At 34.2% G+C, this 13065-nt stretch overlaps 1 protein-coding gene across 3 annotated transcripts in view; it reads left to right on the top strand.

Moving 5' to 3' along the window:
* The window catches only part of SCYL2 (SCY1 like pseudokinase 2), a 30301-nt gene that overhangs the window by 14899 nt on the left and 2337 nt on the right, over positions 1–13065 (top strand). Inside the window, exons 8-18 of one of the 3 annotated variants that reach the window (XM_088165123.1) lie at positions 1098–1223; positions 2616–2792; positions 6017–6028; positions 6161–6283; positions 7550–7663; positions 8107–8239; positions 10005–10123; positions 10732–10832; positions 11383–11449; positions 11573–11659; positions 12789–12908. In XM_088165123.1, the coding sequence (XP_088021249.1) occupies positions 1098–1223; positions 2616–2792; positions 6017–6028; positions 6161–6283; positions 7550–7663; positions 8107–8239; positions 10005–10123; positions 10732–10832; positions 11383–11449; positions 11573–11659; positions 12789–12908 (1179 nt within the window). The remainder of the gene's footprint in view (positions 1–1097; positions 1224–2615; positions 2793–6016; positions 6029–6160; positions 6284–7549; positions 7664–8106; positions 8240–10004; positions 10124–10731; positions 10833–11382; positions 11450–11572; positions 11660–12788; positions 12909–13065) is intronic. The other 2 variants (XM_088165124.1, XM_014889850.2) reach the window with 2 other exon arrangements.

Genomic DNA, 13065 nt, shown 5'->3' on the forward strand with positions numbered 1-13065 from the left:
TTTTTTTCCTTCCATGTAGTTGGAAGCTTTTCTGTGTTGTGATTTTATACAATTCAGTCTTTAAAATTATGTTGGAAGGATTTGAAAGTGAGAAAATGGTAAAGGGCAATAAACATAATGATTAGCTTATGATTTTTGTTGTGTTCTAAAGTATGCAGAAGAATGAAGTATGTTTGGAAATTGTTTGCCCTAACCAAGCAAAATTTAATTGCAAGTAGGATATAATGTAAGTTTTAATTTGCAAAAACTGTTGCTCCATTTTCCTATCTGAAAGTAGAACTTAAAGCATTGTTCTTCCCTTGTCTTATGCCCCATTTTCTCCAATCTAAATAACTTTTCAGGTTCCTGCTTATAGCTTTGTTTTGCTAAATGATTTTATTCTTTTGCTGTGGTGTCAGAAGATGGTATGCAGAGATAGAAATCAGTGTTTTAACTGTTGAAAGAAATAGTGGGTGAAGAAGGGAGAGGGAGCAGTTGATGATTTTGTCCACCTATATGCTGAAAGATGGGAGCGAGGGAATTGGTAGATACTTCTCAGGTATCAACTCAATTATCTGAAGGACTGCAACAAACAAATCTGTAAGTGGTTGTATTAAGCATTATGGTTTTATAAAAATATTGAGTCTCTTTTATCATATCTACACACTGAATCATAGAGTAGAGATATCAGAGCTTCCAGCGTCTTCTGAAGTTTCCAGGGGTGGGAGTGAGATGTGGATAACCTAGGAGGTAATTCTTTGTTGTAATATAATATAGCATAATTATTCCTAGAAGAATATTTGAAGTTTTTATTTTTCATTACATTTTTTGTGAGCCACTTACTGTATGTGAAATAATGTTTAAACTTAGATACATATAAAATGTGTGAGTTTTTAAAAAATGCTAGGAAAATTCTGTCTTAATAATCAACCTGTATATGAATATTATACTACTTAACATGTAAAAATTTAATTTTTTAATTGTTAGTTGCAGACATGTCATTGTAAAGGCTTACTATTGTGCACTGAAAGGGTAGATAGATGATTGTATTTTGGAATTACTGTAGCAGTGTGAGTGTTGTTCCCCTCCAGATTACAACCTTTTAATCTTACTTTTAGATACCATTCTTCGATGATGTAGGAGCAATGACGCTTCAGTATTTTGATTCATTATTTCAAAGAGATAACCTGCAGAAATCACAGTTTTTTAAAGGACTACCAAAAGTCCTGCCAAAACTACCTAAGGTACGTCTGAATGATGTCTTGAAATAGCAAGTTTGAAAATATATGAACACTTCTTAGCATTTCAACTCTTGGAAAGCTGGACTTTCTGTAGCATTGTACCATAAGAGAGTGCGAGGAGACTGTCGTAATAGAGTAGGAGAAAATAAAGGGAGATTAGAACATACTTGTTCTGGAAGTATTCCTCAGTAATCAGCAGTACTTCAAGTGGAAAATGGTAAATAAGCCAAATAAGGAACCATCATTTACATGTCCTTATTCATCCCAGTTTGAAAAGGAGTTGTCTTCTCTCCACTTACAAGGCTTTCCCTGTGTTTCCAGATGCCATCATAGCTCTTTGACACCATTTTGCCACCTTTTCTTCCTATAAGATTACTTTGGGTTTTTTCATAGCAAGGCAGTACTTTAATGTTGAATGATGCAAAGCTTCCTTCCCTCAGTAGACTAAGTGCTTGCTTGTGCTGGCAGTGCTCAGAAATCTCAGAGGCAAATGCCTGTCACTACATACTTCTCCTGTGTAGTGTTGAGCACTATATCTAGACTGGCCCCCTTTCCTTTTGTGGTATACCTTAATTTATAAAAGTGATAGAAAAGTAGTATTAGTTTAATACATAATAGAATCACTGAGCTTCTCAACCAGTGCATTAAATGTCTTTATTTTTAATTCTGTTCTGTACTACACAGTGCAACATTTAGACTCCATATTTAATACTCTATTCTTTTTAATTTAGTAATTTTTTCCTTTGATCAGAAATGTTGCTGCTTTGAATTTGGAAATTAGCAGCATGCATTTCACCTAACTTTAGACAGTCACTGATTGACCAAATCATCTTTAGTGCATTCTTTTTTTTCTGTCTTGAAAGTATAATGAGGGCAGCGACTCTGCCCTTGAACCATATATTTCTGTTTATTGACTTCAAAAGCATTTAAGGATGTCTAATGCTACAGTAGACATCCACAGTTTAAATATCTGTTTCATCAGCAGAATCCTATTTAGGGAATGTATCTGGAGTTTTACAGGGAGGTATAGTAGAATTATGTGTTTGTTCAGTGAATGATAGGATACAGAAAAAAAAAATAGTAATTTGGAGGGTTTATTGGGTATTTTTAGGGGTCTTGTTAGGGTCTTTTTAAAATTCTGTTAATTGCATTTTGTTTGATCTTCACAGTTAAAGTCTTCGTTTATGTTTTGAGTGCAAACAGAAAAAATTAAGCAGAATAGAAGAGTGTAAATTAACTACAGTGTACTGTGCAAATAAGAGATCAAAACTGAAAGTTATCTGTCTTCTTTATTTTAAATATCTGGCTGATACAAAAGCTGCTGAGCTGGCACAATGGTAACTTACTGCAGTGCAGTACATGATTCATATTGGTTTGGTTTTGTTTTTCTTTTAGCGTGTTATAATTCAGCGAATTTTGCCTTGCTTGACTTCCGAATTTGTGAATCCTGATATGGTACCCTTTGTGTTGCCTAATGTTCTGTTAATTGCTGAGGAGTGCACCAAAGAAGAATATATCAAGCTCATTCTACCTGATCTTGGTCCTGTTTTTAAGCAGCAAGAACCGATCCAGGTATGTTAATATTACTCATATTAGTTTTTCGTTTTGATTTTGTTTTCCCTGAAAAAATGACTAATTGTTCTATTTCCCTTTTCCAGCTTCACACACATTGCCCAGTCTGCTCTGTAGTTGTCCAGGCAGTCAGTCTTGATTATTCAAAACAGATTTTTCCAGGAAATTCTCAAAGCTCTGCCTCTGCTTGTTTAGATGGGTCTGAGGGTATATTGCATTTATAGATGAGATGAAATTTGCAAAAAAGGTTTAATTTACCACTTGGTTTTGGTTGGTTGTAGAAGATATATTTGTAAGCATTTTAACACTTATCTGGGCAATTTAAGCACTGTACAGTAGAGTGTTTGCATATATTCTACCAGTAGATGAACCTGGATTTTTTTGGGGTTTTTTTTCTTGTATCCAGTTTGCTGACATGGGGATCACGGGGTGGAAAAACTGTAGCTTTGCACTCTCTAAGAAGTGCTATTTATTCATATTAAGGGCATATTAATATTCATATTTATTTGAGGACTGTGCAAAAATTTGTGAAATTAGTTTAATTTTTATTTTACAAATGTAATGTATAAGTAAAGTATGCTGCTTTCCCTGCTGTTTAAATGCATAAAAGTATTAAGACATAATCATTAATGTAAAGGAGCAAAAATTTGCATCCTTTGTCGTCATCATGGTGATTCCTGAGAAATCTGTCACAAAGTGGGGCATTGTGCCTCCACAACAACAGGTGTGCATTCCTTCTAGCTTGCTCCTGTGTGCCATTATATTTCTGCAGAGCACTGAAAGGGCAAGGTAAACATAGCAGACCTTTTATTTTTGGGTTTCAGAAAGCTGGACTAGAGAATTGTCATACTGTGGAGGTAGGGAAGGGGACAGTTGTCTAACTGAGAATACTCAGGAAAGTTGAGCTACTTAATGTGGTTTATATTTGGTACACTGAAGCTTTTTTGTCTTGAAAAAAGTCAATGTTTTACCATCCAAAAGCCAGTGAACATCTCATTTGTGCTGTGTCATCTTAAAAGGTAACTGTGTTCTGCTGCCTTTGACAGTAGATTTGTGACACGATCCTTGCTACAAAAAGTTTGTAGCAAAGATACATCTGGAGCATAATGGACACAAAAGCTGGTTTATATCCTGAGAGATGAAGGAGGCAAAATACAAACTTGGAGTTAGCTCATAAAGACGGAGCTTTGCAAAGCTTTTCTGTGACTATCTAGACACTATTCAATTCTTATGCTGGTATTTTTAATGAACAGTACTACATGGCTTATTCAACTATTATTTCTGTAGAGTTGAATATATTTCTATATATTTCTTTTTAGTATGGAAAAGTTTAAATAATCTAAGTCATGTTTTTGAAGTTATTATATCAGAAATTCTGGAAAAAAATACAAAGGTTCAGAGTCCCAGAGGATAAAATTCCAGGTCTGAATGTCTTTGCACAAGGCAGAAATGTCTCGTTTCTGTGTGCTTGTAACTCCTGGAGAGGGGCATTCAGGGAAGTTCCTGTGTTCCAGTGTTTCTTCCAAACACTCTTTCAAGATCTTACAGCTTTGTATGAGGGGCCTGTTGCTTGACTTGAGTAGGATATTTGAATTAGGAAGTGAATGTATCATAGGAAAGCTGCTCTAATTCAATATTAAGAAATTGTTAGCTAGCGTTCACAATGACTTTTTGTGAGGGAATTCATAGAATATTTAGATAAACTTATTCTTGGGGTGGAATAAAGTGTGCTGTACGTTAATATCCTAGCTTACTCTGACACAGCTTCCCAGACAAACCCTTAATTTTTATCCAGAGGATTGCATAGACAGTTAGCATAGGATGTGCTGTAAATATGTTTTCTAATTCACTACACAGAAGTGTTCCCTGACAAATACTGGGCTCTGCATTAATGAATGAAGCATTATTACTTAGAGTGCAACTGCTGTTAATTGCTTATTAAATGATGTGTGTGTGAATCTGTGACTGTACCTTCTTGATTTTTACCTAAGTAGATAAAAAGTATCAAATAGGATCCTAGAAGCTTAAACATAGAAACTGTAATTCCACAATATTACATGATTAGGATTGTTAAAGAACAGGTGTTAAAAGCAAGTGTAGGTCTTGAAAAATCAAGCTTAGGACAAAGATTGTATATTGAAGAAAACTATAAAATCGGGCTTTCAAATTGATCTCTGTCCATTTCACCCTGATTGTCCAAAATATGGGAATATTGCATCAGAATCAATGTTCGTGGAATAAATGAATGATTTTTTTGTGTGTGTGCAATTTGGGAAATTATAGATATCCAATAAGAAGACACATATTAGCTGCACTGTAAAAAAATCATTTTTCTCCTCTGTAAAGAGAAGGGGGGAATAAATAAAAGGGGGACATTTGTGATGGGGTCTTGGTAAATTTCTGTATCTATACTTCAATGCTTCTTCTTATTTGACATAGAAGCACTCATTGCCATATATTTTTAGACAAAAATTTAAGTCTTCCTATAAAATATTTTGCTTTTTGTTATAAACGTGATACTTTTAAACATAATTTATCCATCTAGCTTAACCTATTTTCAGAAAGGAGTTCTGATATCAGTGGATACTCGCTGTCCCCTCTAGCACCTGTCCGAGTTGTGACATGAATCTTGAGTTACATAATGCTCTGTATTGCTCAGACTGAACTGGCTGAATGATTTAGAATAAATGTTTAACTTTTGGATGGCTAATCTTAAGAAAGATGGTTCCCACTATGCTTATGTGCTATTCTAGTGCTACTTTTTCAGTTAATGTGAAAAATTAAAAATCTCTCAAATGTTTGAGATTTGTTTATTTTACGATACACAATTTCCATACTAAATAGAATAAAGGCATTTTTTCTTCATCTAATAGCCATAATACTATTATTATGTCCCTATTTTGATTTTAGATAAATGAAATACAACTTGTATATGTGGAGTTGTGATCAATTGCTTTGAGGACAGAATTTGAGTTATAGTTTTTTGGGAATTTAGCTTTTGCAACAGTGGTGTGTATATAAAGATTTTCTGTGGGTGTATTTTAACAAAACACCATAAAGAGAAACAAGAACTATTTACAAGTTCTTGTAAGTAGAAGCAAGAACTCATTATGATTTGTTATTTCAGAAGTCAGTCTAGAACATGCATATTTTGTTTGATTTGTATTTGCTGTTTTTAAAATGCAATAACATGTCAAAGTGTTTTTTGTCTTCCATGCCTTCAGGCAAGCAACATGGTAAGTGATCACATTTACTGAGTTATAAGAAAACTTCTGAAGTTTTTTTGATATGATACAACACACTTTAAATTGTAAATATATCCTTTGCAGTTAAAACTTTTGGCTTCTGAATTGTCTTTCTTTGAATAGATATTGTTAATCTTCCTGCAAAAAATGGACTTGCTTCTAACCAAAACTCCACCAGATGAAATAAAGAACAGCGTTCTACCAATGGTTTATAGAGCCTTGGAAGCACCTTCAATTCAGATCCAGGTATAGTAGCTGCAGCCTTTATTTAAAACTTTCCTTTTCCTCTTTCAGCTGACATGCCAACTTTTTGTATAGTCATGTGTTTGTTTACTTAAAAAAAAAAACAACATAAAACCTGCATAATATGCCTGAATGTTGAAAGAGATGAATGCTTTATTAAAGAACATTGGTTTCTGATAAAGTAAAATTTAGTTCCCTTGTTTTCCAGGAGGGTAACCACTTGACTATTGTTCTAATGCTCTTATCTTAAATTCTTACCATCCACCACAGCAGAAAGTAGGATATGCATTTATATTTCACTGCCTGTGCAGCAGAAGCCATGCAGGCGTGCATGCTCGTACCAGTCAGTGAGAGGTGGCTTATTCTGAGCTCCTGCTGGTGAGAACAGCTGTGCTGACACTTACCTCAGGAGACCTGATGTGCTGTAAAATCATATTAATACACATTCTGGTGACATTTTTATGTATTTTTTTTTTCTCCTTATGCTTTCTCTACCTTTCTAAGGTTGTTCTGGGGATTTTTTTTTAACCATTCAAATGCAATTAACTTCCAGATACTAAAAAACATTCAGGAATGGGAGTTAAACAAAATATTTCTCAAAGGCAGTTTTGTATAATCAGATGTGATTTCTGCCTTTGCAAAGCCTTTGTAATATTAGGGACAAAGGTTTTTGTTTCTAAGTACCTGTCACGAGTTTCTTTCTGCATCAGTACTTTGGTTACTGAGGTGTTTACTTGCAACATAAATTTATTATTACTGTCTCTTTTTTTTGAGATTGGGCTGAAATTGTGTTTATTTTTTCTCTGTTGCTAAAGTATGGTTAACCTTGACATGATATTTTATCATTCAGTTTATCATTGTACTGCAGTATTATTGATAGTACTCATTGAAATTTTCTTGATTTATGTAGGAGATTGATAGTTTGATGTAGTAAAAGCTGGGTTTTACGTAAAGGCCCCTCGTGAAAATGCAAGATATTCTTGCTGCTTAAATATAATGAATCATATGAATTTATGAATGCTCTTTTTTCTAAAATCAATTTTTTAAGGTTCTGTATACATACCATGAGGCTTTATTAGTCTAGCTATTTTTAAGTGAGTCTGATGGAATAAGGGCAACTTAGTTGAACATATTTCCTTAAATATTTCCTTAAGAGGAAATCTTAAGAAGACATTTCAAACTAACTGACATTGAGTTATATTAGTACTAATTTTATAATAAATATGCATGTTTCTTTTTAAACTTGTGTCTTTTTTTCTTTTTTTTTAGGAGCTTTGCCTAAACATAATTCCCACGTTTGCCAATTTAATAGATTACCCATCAATGAAAAATTCATTAATTCCAAGAATTAAAAATGCATGTTTGCAAACTTCTTCTCTTGCTGTGAGTATCCTAGTAACATTTTCTAGTGTTCAGAAAACACTGTAACCTTTAATTACTTCAGGTTTACCATGTTGTGTCTTTAAAGAAAATCCCATCAATGTGTTCTAATTTCTTACTGAAATTTTATTTTAAAACTTCTTAAAAGTGCAAAAGCAGCATTTCTTTGCTCTAACAATTTTTAAAGTTGTTAACAACTTACCATGTTAATAATACTGTAAAAATTACTGAAGCAGGTTCCAGAGTAATACACATTGATTGAGTGTTTGTCATGCAGAAAAGCCAAGTTTTTGTGACCATAAAAACAAGTGTTTTTCTTTCATGATACAAAAGCATTTTGTAACTTGTCTTGAATTTTTCAGTATAAAGATTTTCTTACGAGTTTTGTAAAGTTGTTTTGCTTTTTCTCTATAAATAAAGAGTTTAATTCTTACCATACTTCACAGGTCCGGGTAAACTCACTAGTGTGCTTGGGCAAGATTTTGGAGTACTTGGATAAATGGTTTGTGCTTGACGATATTTTACCTTTTCTGCAACAAATTCCATCAAAGGAACCTGCAGTACTCATGGGAATTTTAGGTAACTAATACTTCCAACTTTCTCTTGTATGCTTTGATACACTATTAATCCGAGAGCTTTCTGTGTTATCATTGAACATGTTTACATAGTGTATCCCTGAAATGACTATTAAAAACTTTCTGGTTCTTGAGTATGTCCCTGTTCAGTTACCTTATATATGACATTTGAGCACTGTACATATATTTTTAGTCTTTGGGGCCCGGTGCAGTTCTGAGTACTCACTGCAGTTCTTGGGCTGTGACACACAGACTGGGTGCTTGGCAGAGTCAGAGAGGCTGTTTTCTTCAGAAGAATATATGAACTGTCATCTTTCAGATGCTGGAGCTTTTGAGATGTTACTGTTGCCTTCTTGTACCACTCTTGCATAGCAGATGCTATAAATGATGGTGTGCAAATCTACTGTTCTTTACTGCAGGTTTTGTTAGACTCATTTTGTTGGATGTTTAGGCACACAGTTGTGCCTGTGTGCAGAAATGGAACACACTCTGGGTGAGGTCTCACAAAATGATTAATGAAACCTAATGGCTTGGTACTTCTGGAAGGGGAGACCTCACCCCCACTTGAGCTTTCCTACTGCCACTTGGTGCTTGCCTATCTCAGGGTGTGTGCTTTTAGCAAACTGAATGGGCTCAAGGAGTCCAGATGACCGGAGCCACTGACAAGAAAAAGATGTCACTGCTTGGCTAAGTCTGGAAGACAGTGATTGTTTCTCCTCCTGACACCAAAGTGGTGTAGACCAATTGTAACAGCTGAGCTGCACTGCCCTTTAATGAGTAACCCTCATTAAACACTGTACTAATATGTGATGGCAGCATTATTTTTATTTGCTCAAAAGCAGAAAGAAGGCATCTTACCTGTACTGATTTGTTTCCCTTATTCCTTGCAGCTTTGACTTTTATTTGCTATCTGAGAATATGGGATGCTATTTTTCGCTTTAGTTGTATTAATTCTGAATTCTACTCAGACACAGTGAGAAAGTGAATCCTAGTTTGGAAAGGATGGGCTGAAATGAGTTTTATATACTCAGGCTCTCCTTTCTTCCAGAATCATAATACCATCCTTCATTTTCTTTGTCTTGGTGACAGCTCTGTTCTACTACCATGGAAAGTGAGGAAAGCTGCTGTGTCTTTTATGCTAATATGTTCAGTTTGCCACCAGAGCTGTACTATTTAAACAGACGACTTTGTCAGAAACAGAACATTTGGGCTTAAGACTGGTTCTCTCATGTCTGTCAGGATTCTTTTTTCAGTGACTTTAAAACAAATAAAGATTATGCATGAGTTCTGATACTATGTGTAACAGCTCAAACCTTCTAGTTAGCAGTGTTTGTAAAAAAACTATCAGAGAGCAGGATAATGTTAATCCTAGCTATTTGCAGTGTGCCAGGAGAGAACACATTCTTAGTTGATGCAGCTTGATTTCTCAAGTGGCAGTTCAGTTTGTTGCAAATCACTTGCACATAATCTGTTCAACGATGCATATTCTCAGATAATTGGCCAGAACAATACATTGACTGATACCAGGTTTCATAACTGCAAAGTATGACTTCGGATATCCTCTTGTTCTGAACTGTGGCAAAGCCTCTTGCTATTTGTTGTGGATCAGTACTTAGCCTTTAAGACGCTCTTGGTCATATTTGTCCTTGCTTGCACACAAACACAGTGGTTGCTCAAATGATCAATACACATATATGTGTACTACTTCGAGTTTGTTCACATTGTTTACTAAACTTAACAATTTCTGCTATTTTGATACTCTGTATTAGGTATTTACAAATGTACATTTACTCACAAGAAGTTGGGAATTACCAAAGAACAGCTTGCAGGAAAAGTATTGCCCCATCTGATTCCTCTTAGTATTGAGAACAATCTTAATCTCAATCAGGTAGGAAGATGACTGTTTTGCCTGCTTTTCCTTGACAATTATCAGAGAATAAATTTAAACTGTTGTCATAAAAAAATTCGTATATTACTGCATGTCTGTGTCTATTGTAAAAATAAGCAATACCAAAACCCTTCCCAATTTTACTATATTTCTTTGTTTGAAGCTTGTTATTTTTCAGTGTATTTAACTGATCTGGTGTAAAATTTCAAAATTAATACTGTCACCTTCCAAATACCCTGCAAAAGCAGTTAGCTACTAACATAATAACTATTCAAATAAATTTCTATGTTGCTATGAAATATTGGAAAGGGAATAACAGTCTTTCTGTTTGAAAATGAATCTAGTAATATTTGTATGTGGAGGTTTTGTCTGCATTACTCCATTTCAATTTTTTTTTTTGTGGCCTGTCTTTTTCCCTGTGTCAGTGTGCACTCTGATTGTTATTTGCTATTTAATGCACAATAATGAAGGTGGAGAATAAATTATTTAAAAGCTTGCATTTTATCTGACATTATGTATTGTAGGTTTATGAGGTATTATCTGTTAAGTTACACCTATCTGAATTCCATCACTGTAAAATCCAAACTTCTTATGTATTTCTTTTCCAGTTCAATTCTTTTATTTGTGTTATAAGAGATATGCTCAATAGATTGGAAGCAGAGCATAAAACAAAACTAGAGCAACTTCATGTCATGCAAGAGCAACAGAAGTAAGTGTTAATGTTTGTGTTGGAGAAGTAGTCATTTTTTTGGCAAATGTTAGAGAAATCCAGCCGTAGCAATAAAAAAATCAAGTAATTCTAAGTTCAGTAGTTGGAGATTACCTCAAATAAGCACAGTTGTCAGAAGATCTGCTTCTATGTGCTAAATTGCTTTCCTGTAGTTGCTGAGAAGTAAACCATATCAAAGAAACATGAACACTGCAGCCTTTTAGAAGGCTGTGATATTTTAAAGTATTTGGAGCTATTTTATGGAGCTTGATAATGAGGTTAGGTTTCTGAGACAAAATAATTTGGGATATCTGAAATCTAGGTCACCCTGTTCAAAGGAAGAACTGAAGACCATGGGAAATTAGGAGACATTTACTATTTCTCAAAGGAACATTTGCCAGTCTCCTGAAGGCATTACATAAAAGTGGTTGCTCTCATAATGCAGTTTTTTGGTATTATTTAAATGCAGAAGAATGATCTACATTGTTAGATTGGTGTTGTGGATGTGATTGCACAGTTGTCTTGTTGTAATACACTCTGCACTATGTAGATCCTTGGACATAGCCAACCAAATGAGTGGGTCTGAAGAGGCAAGATCTAGTGGTACAGGCAATCAGGTAAGCTACAATATGTAACTTACACATAGAACACTGAAATTTAAAATCACTTAGTTGATATTTACATAGCCTTAAATTACAGTATTTCAAATAATTAAGGTTTTTTTCTTTCAACTTAAACAGATTGACAAGGTATTTAATAATGGAACTGACCTTCTAACTAGTGGATCTGATAGTAAAGAGAATGAGATGTCATCAGTACAGAGAAAGGTGTGCTTTATTTTTTAATTCTTCTTTGTCCATCTGTCTTACACAAGGCTGATAGGTTTGCAGAAAAAGAGTATGTGTAAATATGTACCATATTTAAAGCTTTAGTAGAAAAACGAGCTGCTTTTATTTACAGCACACCACCATACATAGTCACATGAGAAGGTCCATGGAAAATGTTCAAATCATATCCTTCAATTTCTGTGTAAGCCTTTCCTTGAAAATAGCTTTGTACAAAGTAGGCAGCAACTAGGATTATACATTTATGGTAATTTTCTTTCTCCTTAATTATAGATTTAAATGAAACTAAAACTTCACCACTGGATTTAGGTAGGAAAAGCAAAATAGGGATCCTTATGATAAAATTATGAAGAGAAATGAAGATAAAATGTTTAAAATAAAATTTTAAGTAGTAGCAGTGACTTTTACTGAACCCTTCAAAGTTAACTGAAAACAGTCAATATGTGGTTAAATACAAGAAGCGAAGGAAAGACATAGCATAACATAAAATATAAGCAGTAATACAGTAAACATAAGCTTTATGTATTGTAAAATTCTTTTCATGCTAATAATTATGGAAATGGCTCCCCAGAATCTATATCTTTTATCGTTCCTCTTTCTAGTTATCTGAATCCTCACACTAATTTTAGATTAAGGGGGAATGATTTAATTGTTCTATCCTTCATTATTAACAAAAGTAGAGTTAAAATCCTCAGAAGACTCTTGAGCAGTTTTAAAATGACATTCCCTTTTCAACTCCATGGTCAATTGCATCTCTAGATCAATTTAGTAACCATATAAAAACAAAAACTGTGAAGAACACTTTTTCTTATTCCCAATTTCCCAATATTAAGGAAACAAAGCTAAAGTGGTTTTGTTGATTTATCTCTTACTTGAGATCTGCCCGGATTCCTCATTATGGTGCTCTTAATATTATATTTATTTGCTTTAAGTACTTTCTAGCAATATGGTAAATATTATAATAGATTTCACTTATTGGCTTTCTCTTTTGTGTAAATAATTGTATTGTTTACCACATATTTTTGAAACAACTGTGGTAGTATGAAATAAAAATATGGATATCAGAATAACCATTTTGTGCAACTTACTACCAGTACTTTCCCTTTTAAAGGCCTCACTTACTCTGGAAGAGAAGCAAAAGTTAGCTAAAGAACAAGAACAGGCACAGAAACTGAAAAGCCAGCAACCTCTTAAGCCCCAGGCAACTACAGTAACACCTCCAGTGAAACAGGTGAGAGACAGCAAACAACTGCAGTGTTTCATTTGGAGCTCTGATGCTTTAAAGCCTTTGTGCACTTAGCATTTTTTTCCTCCTGTGAGTCACTTTTGTTTTCTCTGGTGGTACAGTGGCACAGCTGAGAAAAGCTAAAATGAATTTTCATGTGCCT

The sequence above is a fragment of the Sturnus vulgaris genome, chromosome 5 (assembly GCF_052056855.1).
Source record: "Sturnus vulgaris isolate bStuVul1 chromosome 5, bStuVul1.hap1, whole genome shotgun sequence".
In the NCBI taxonomy this organism is placed as follows: Eukaryota; Metazoa; Chordata; class Aves; order Passeriformes; family Sturnidae; genus Sturnus; species Sturnus vulgaris.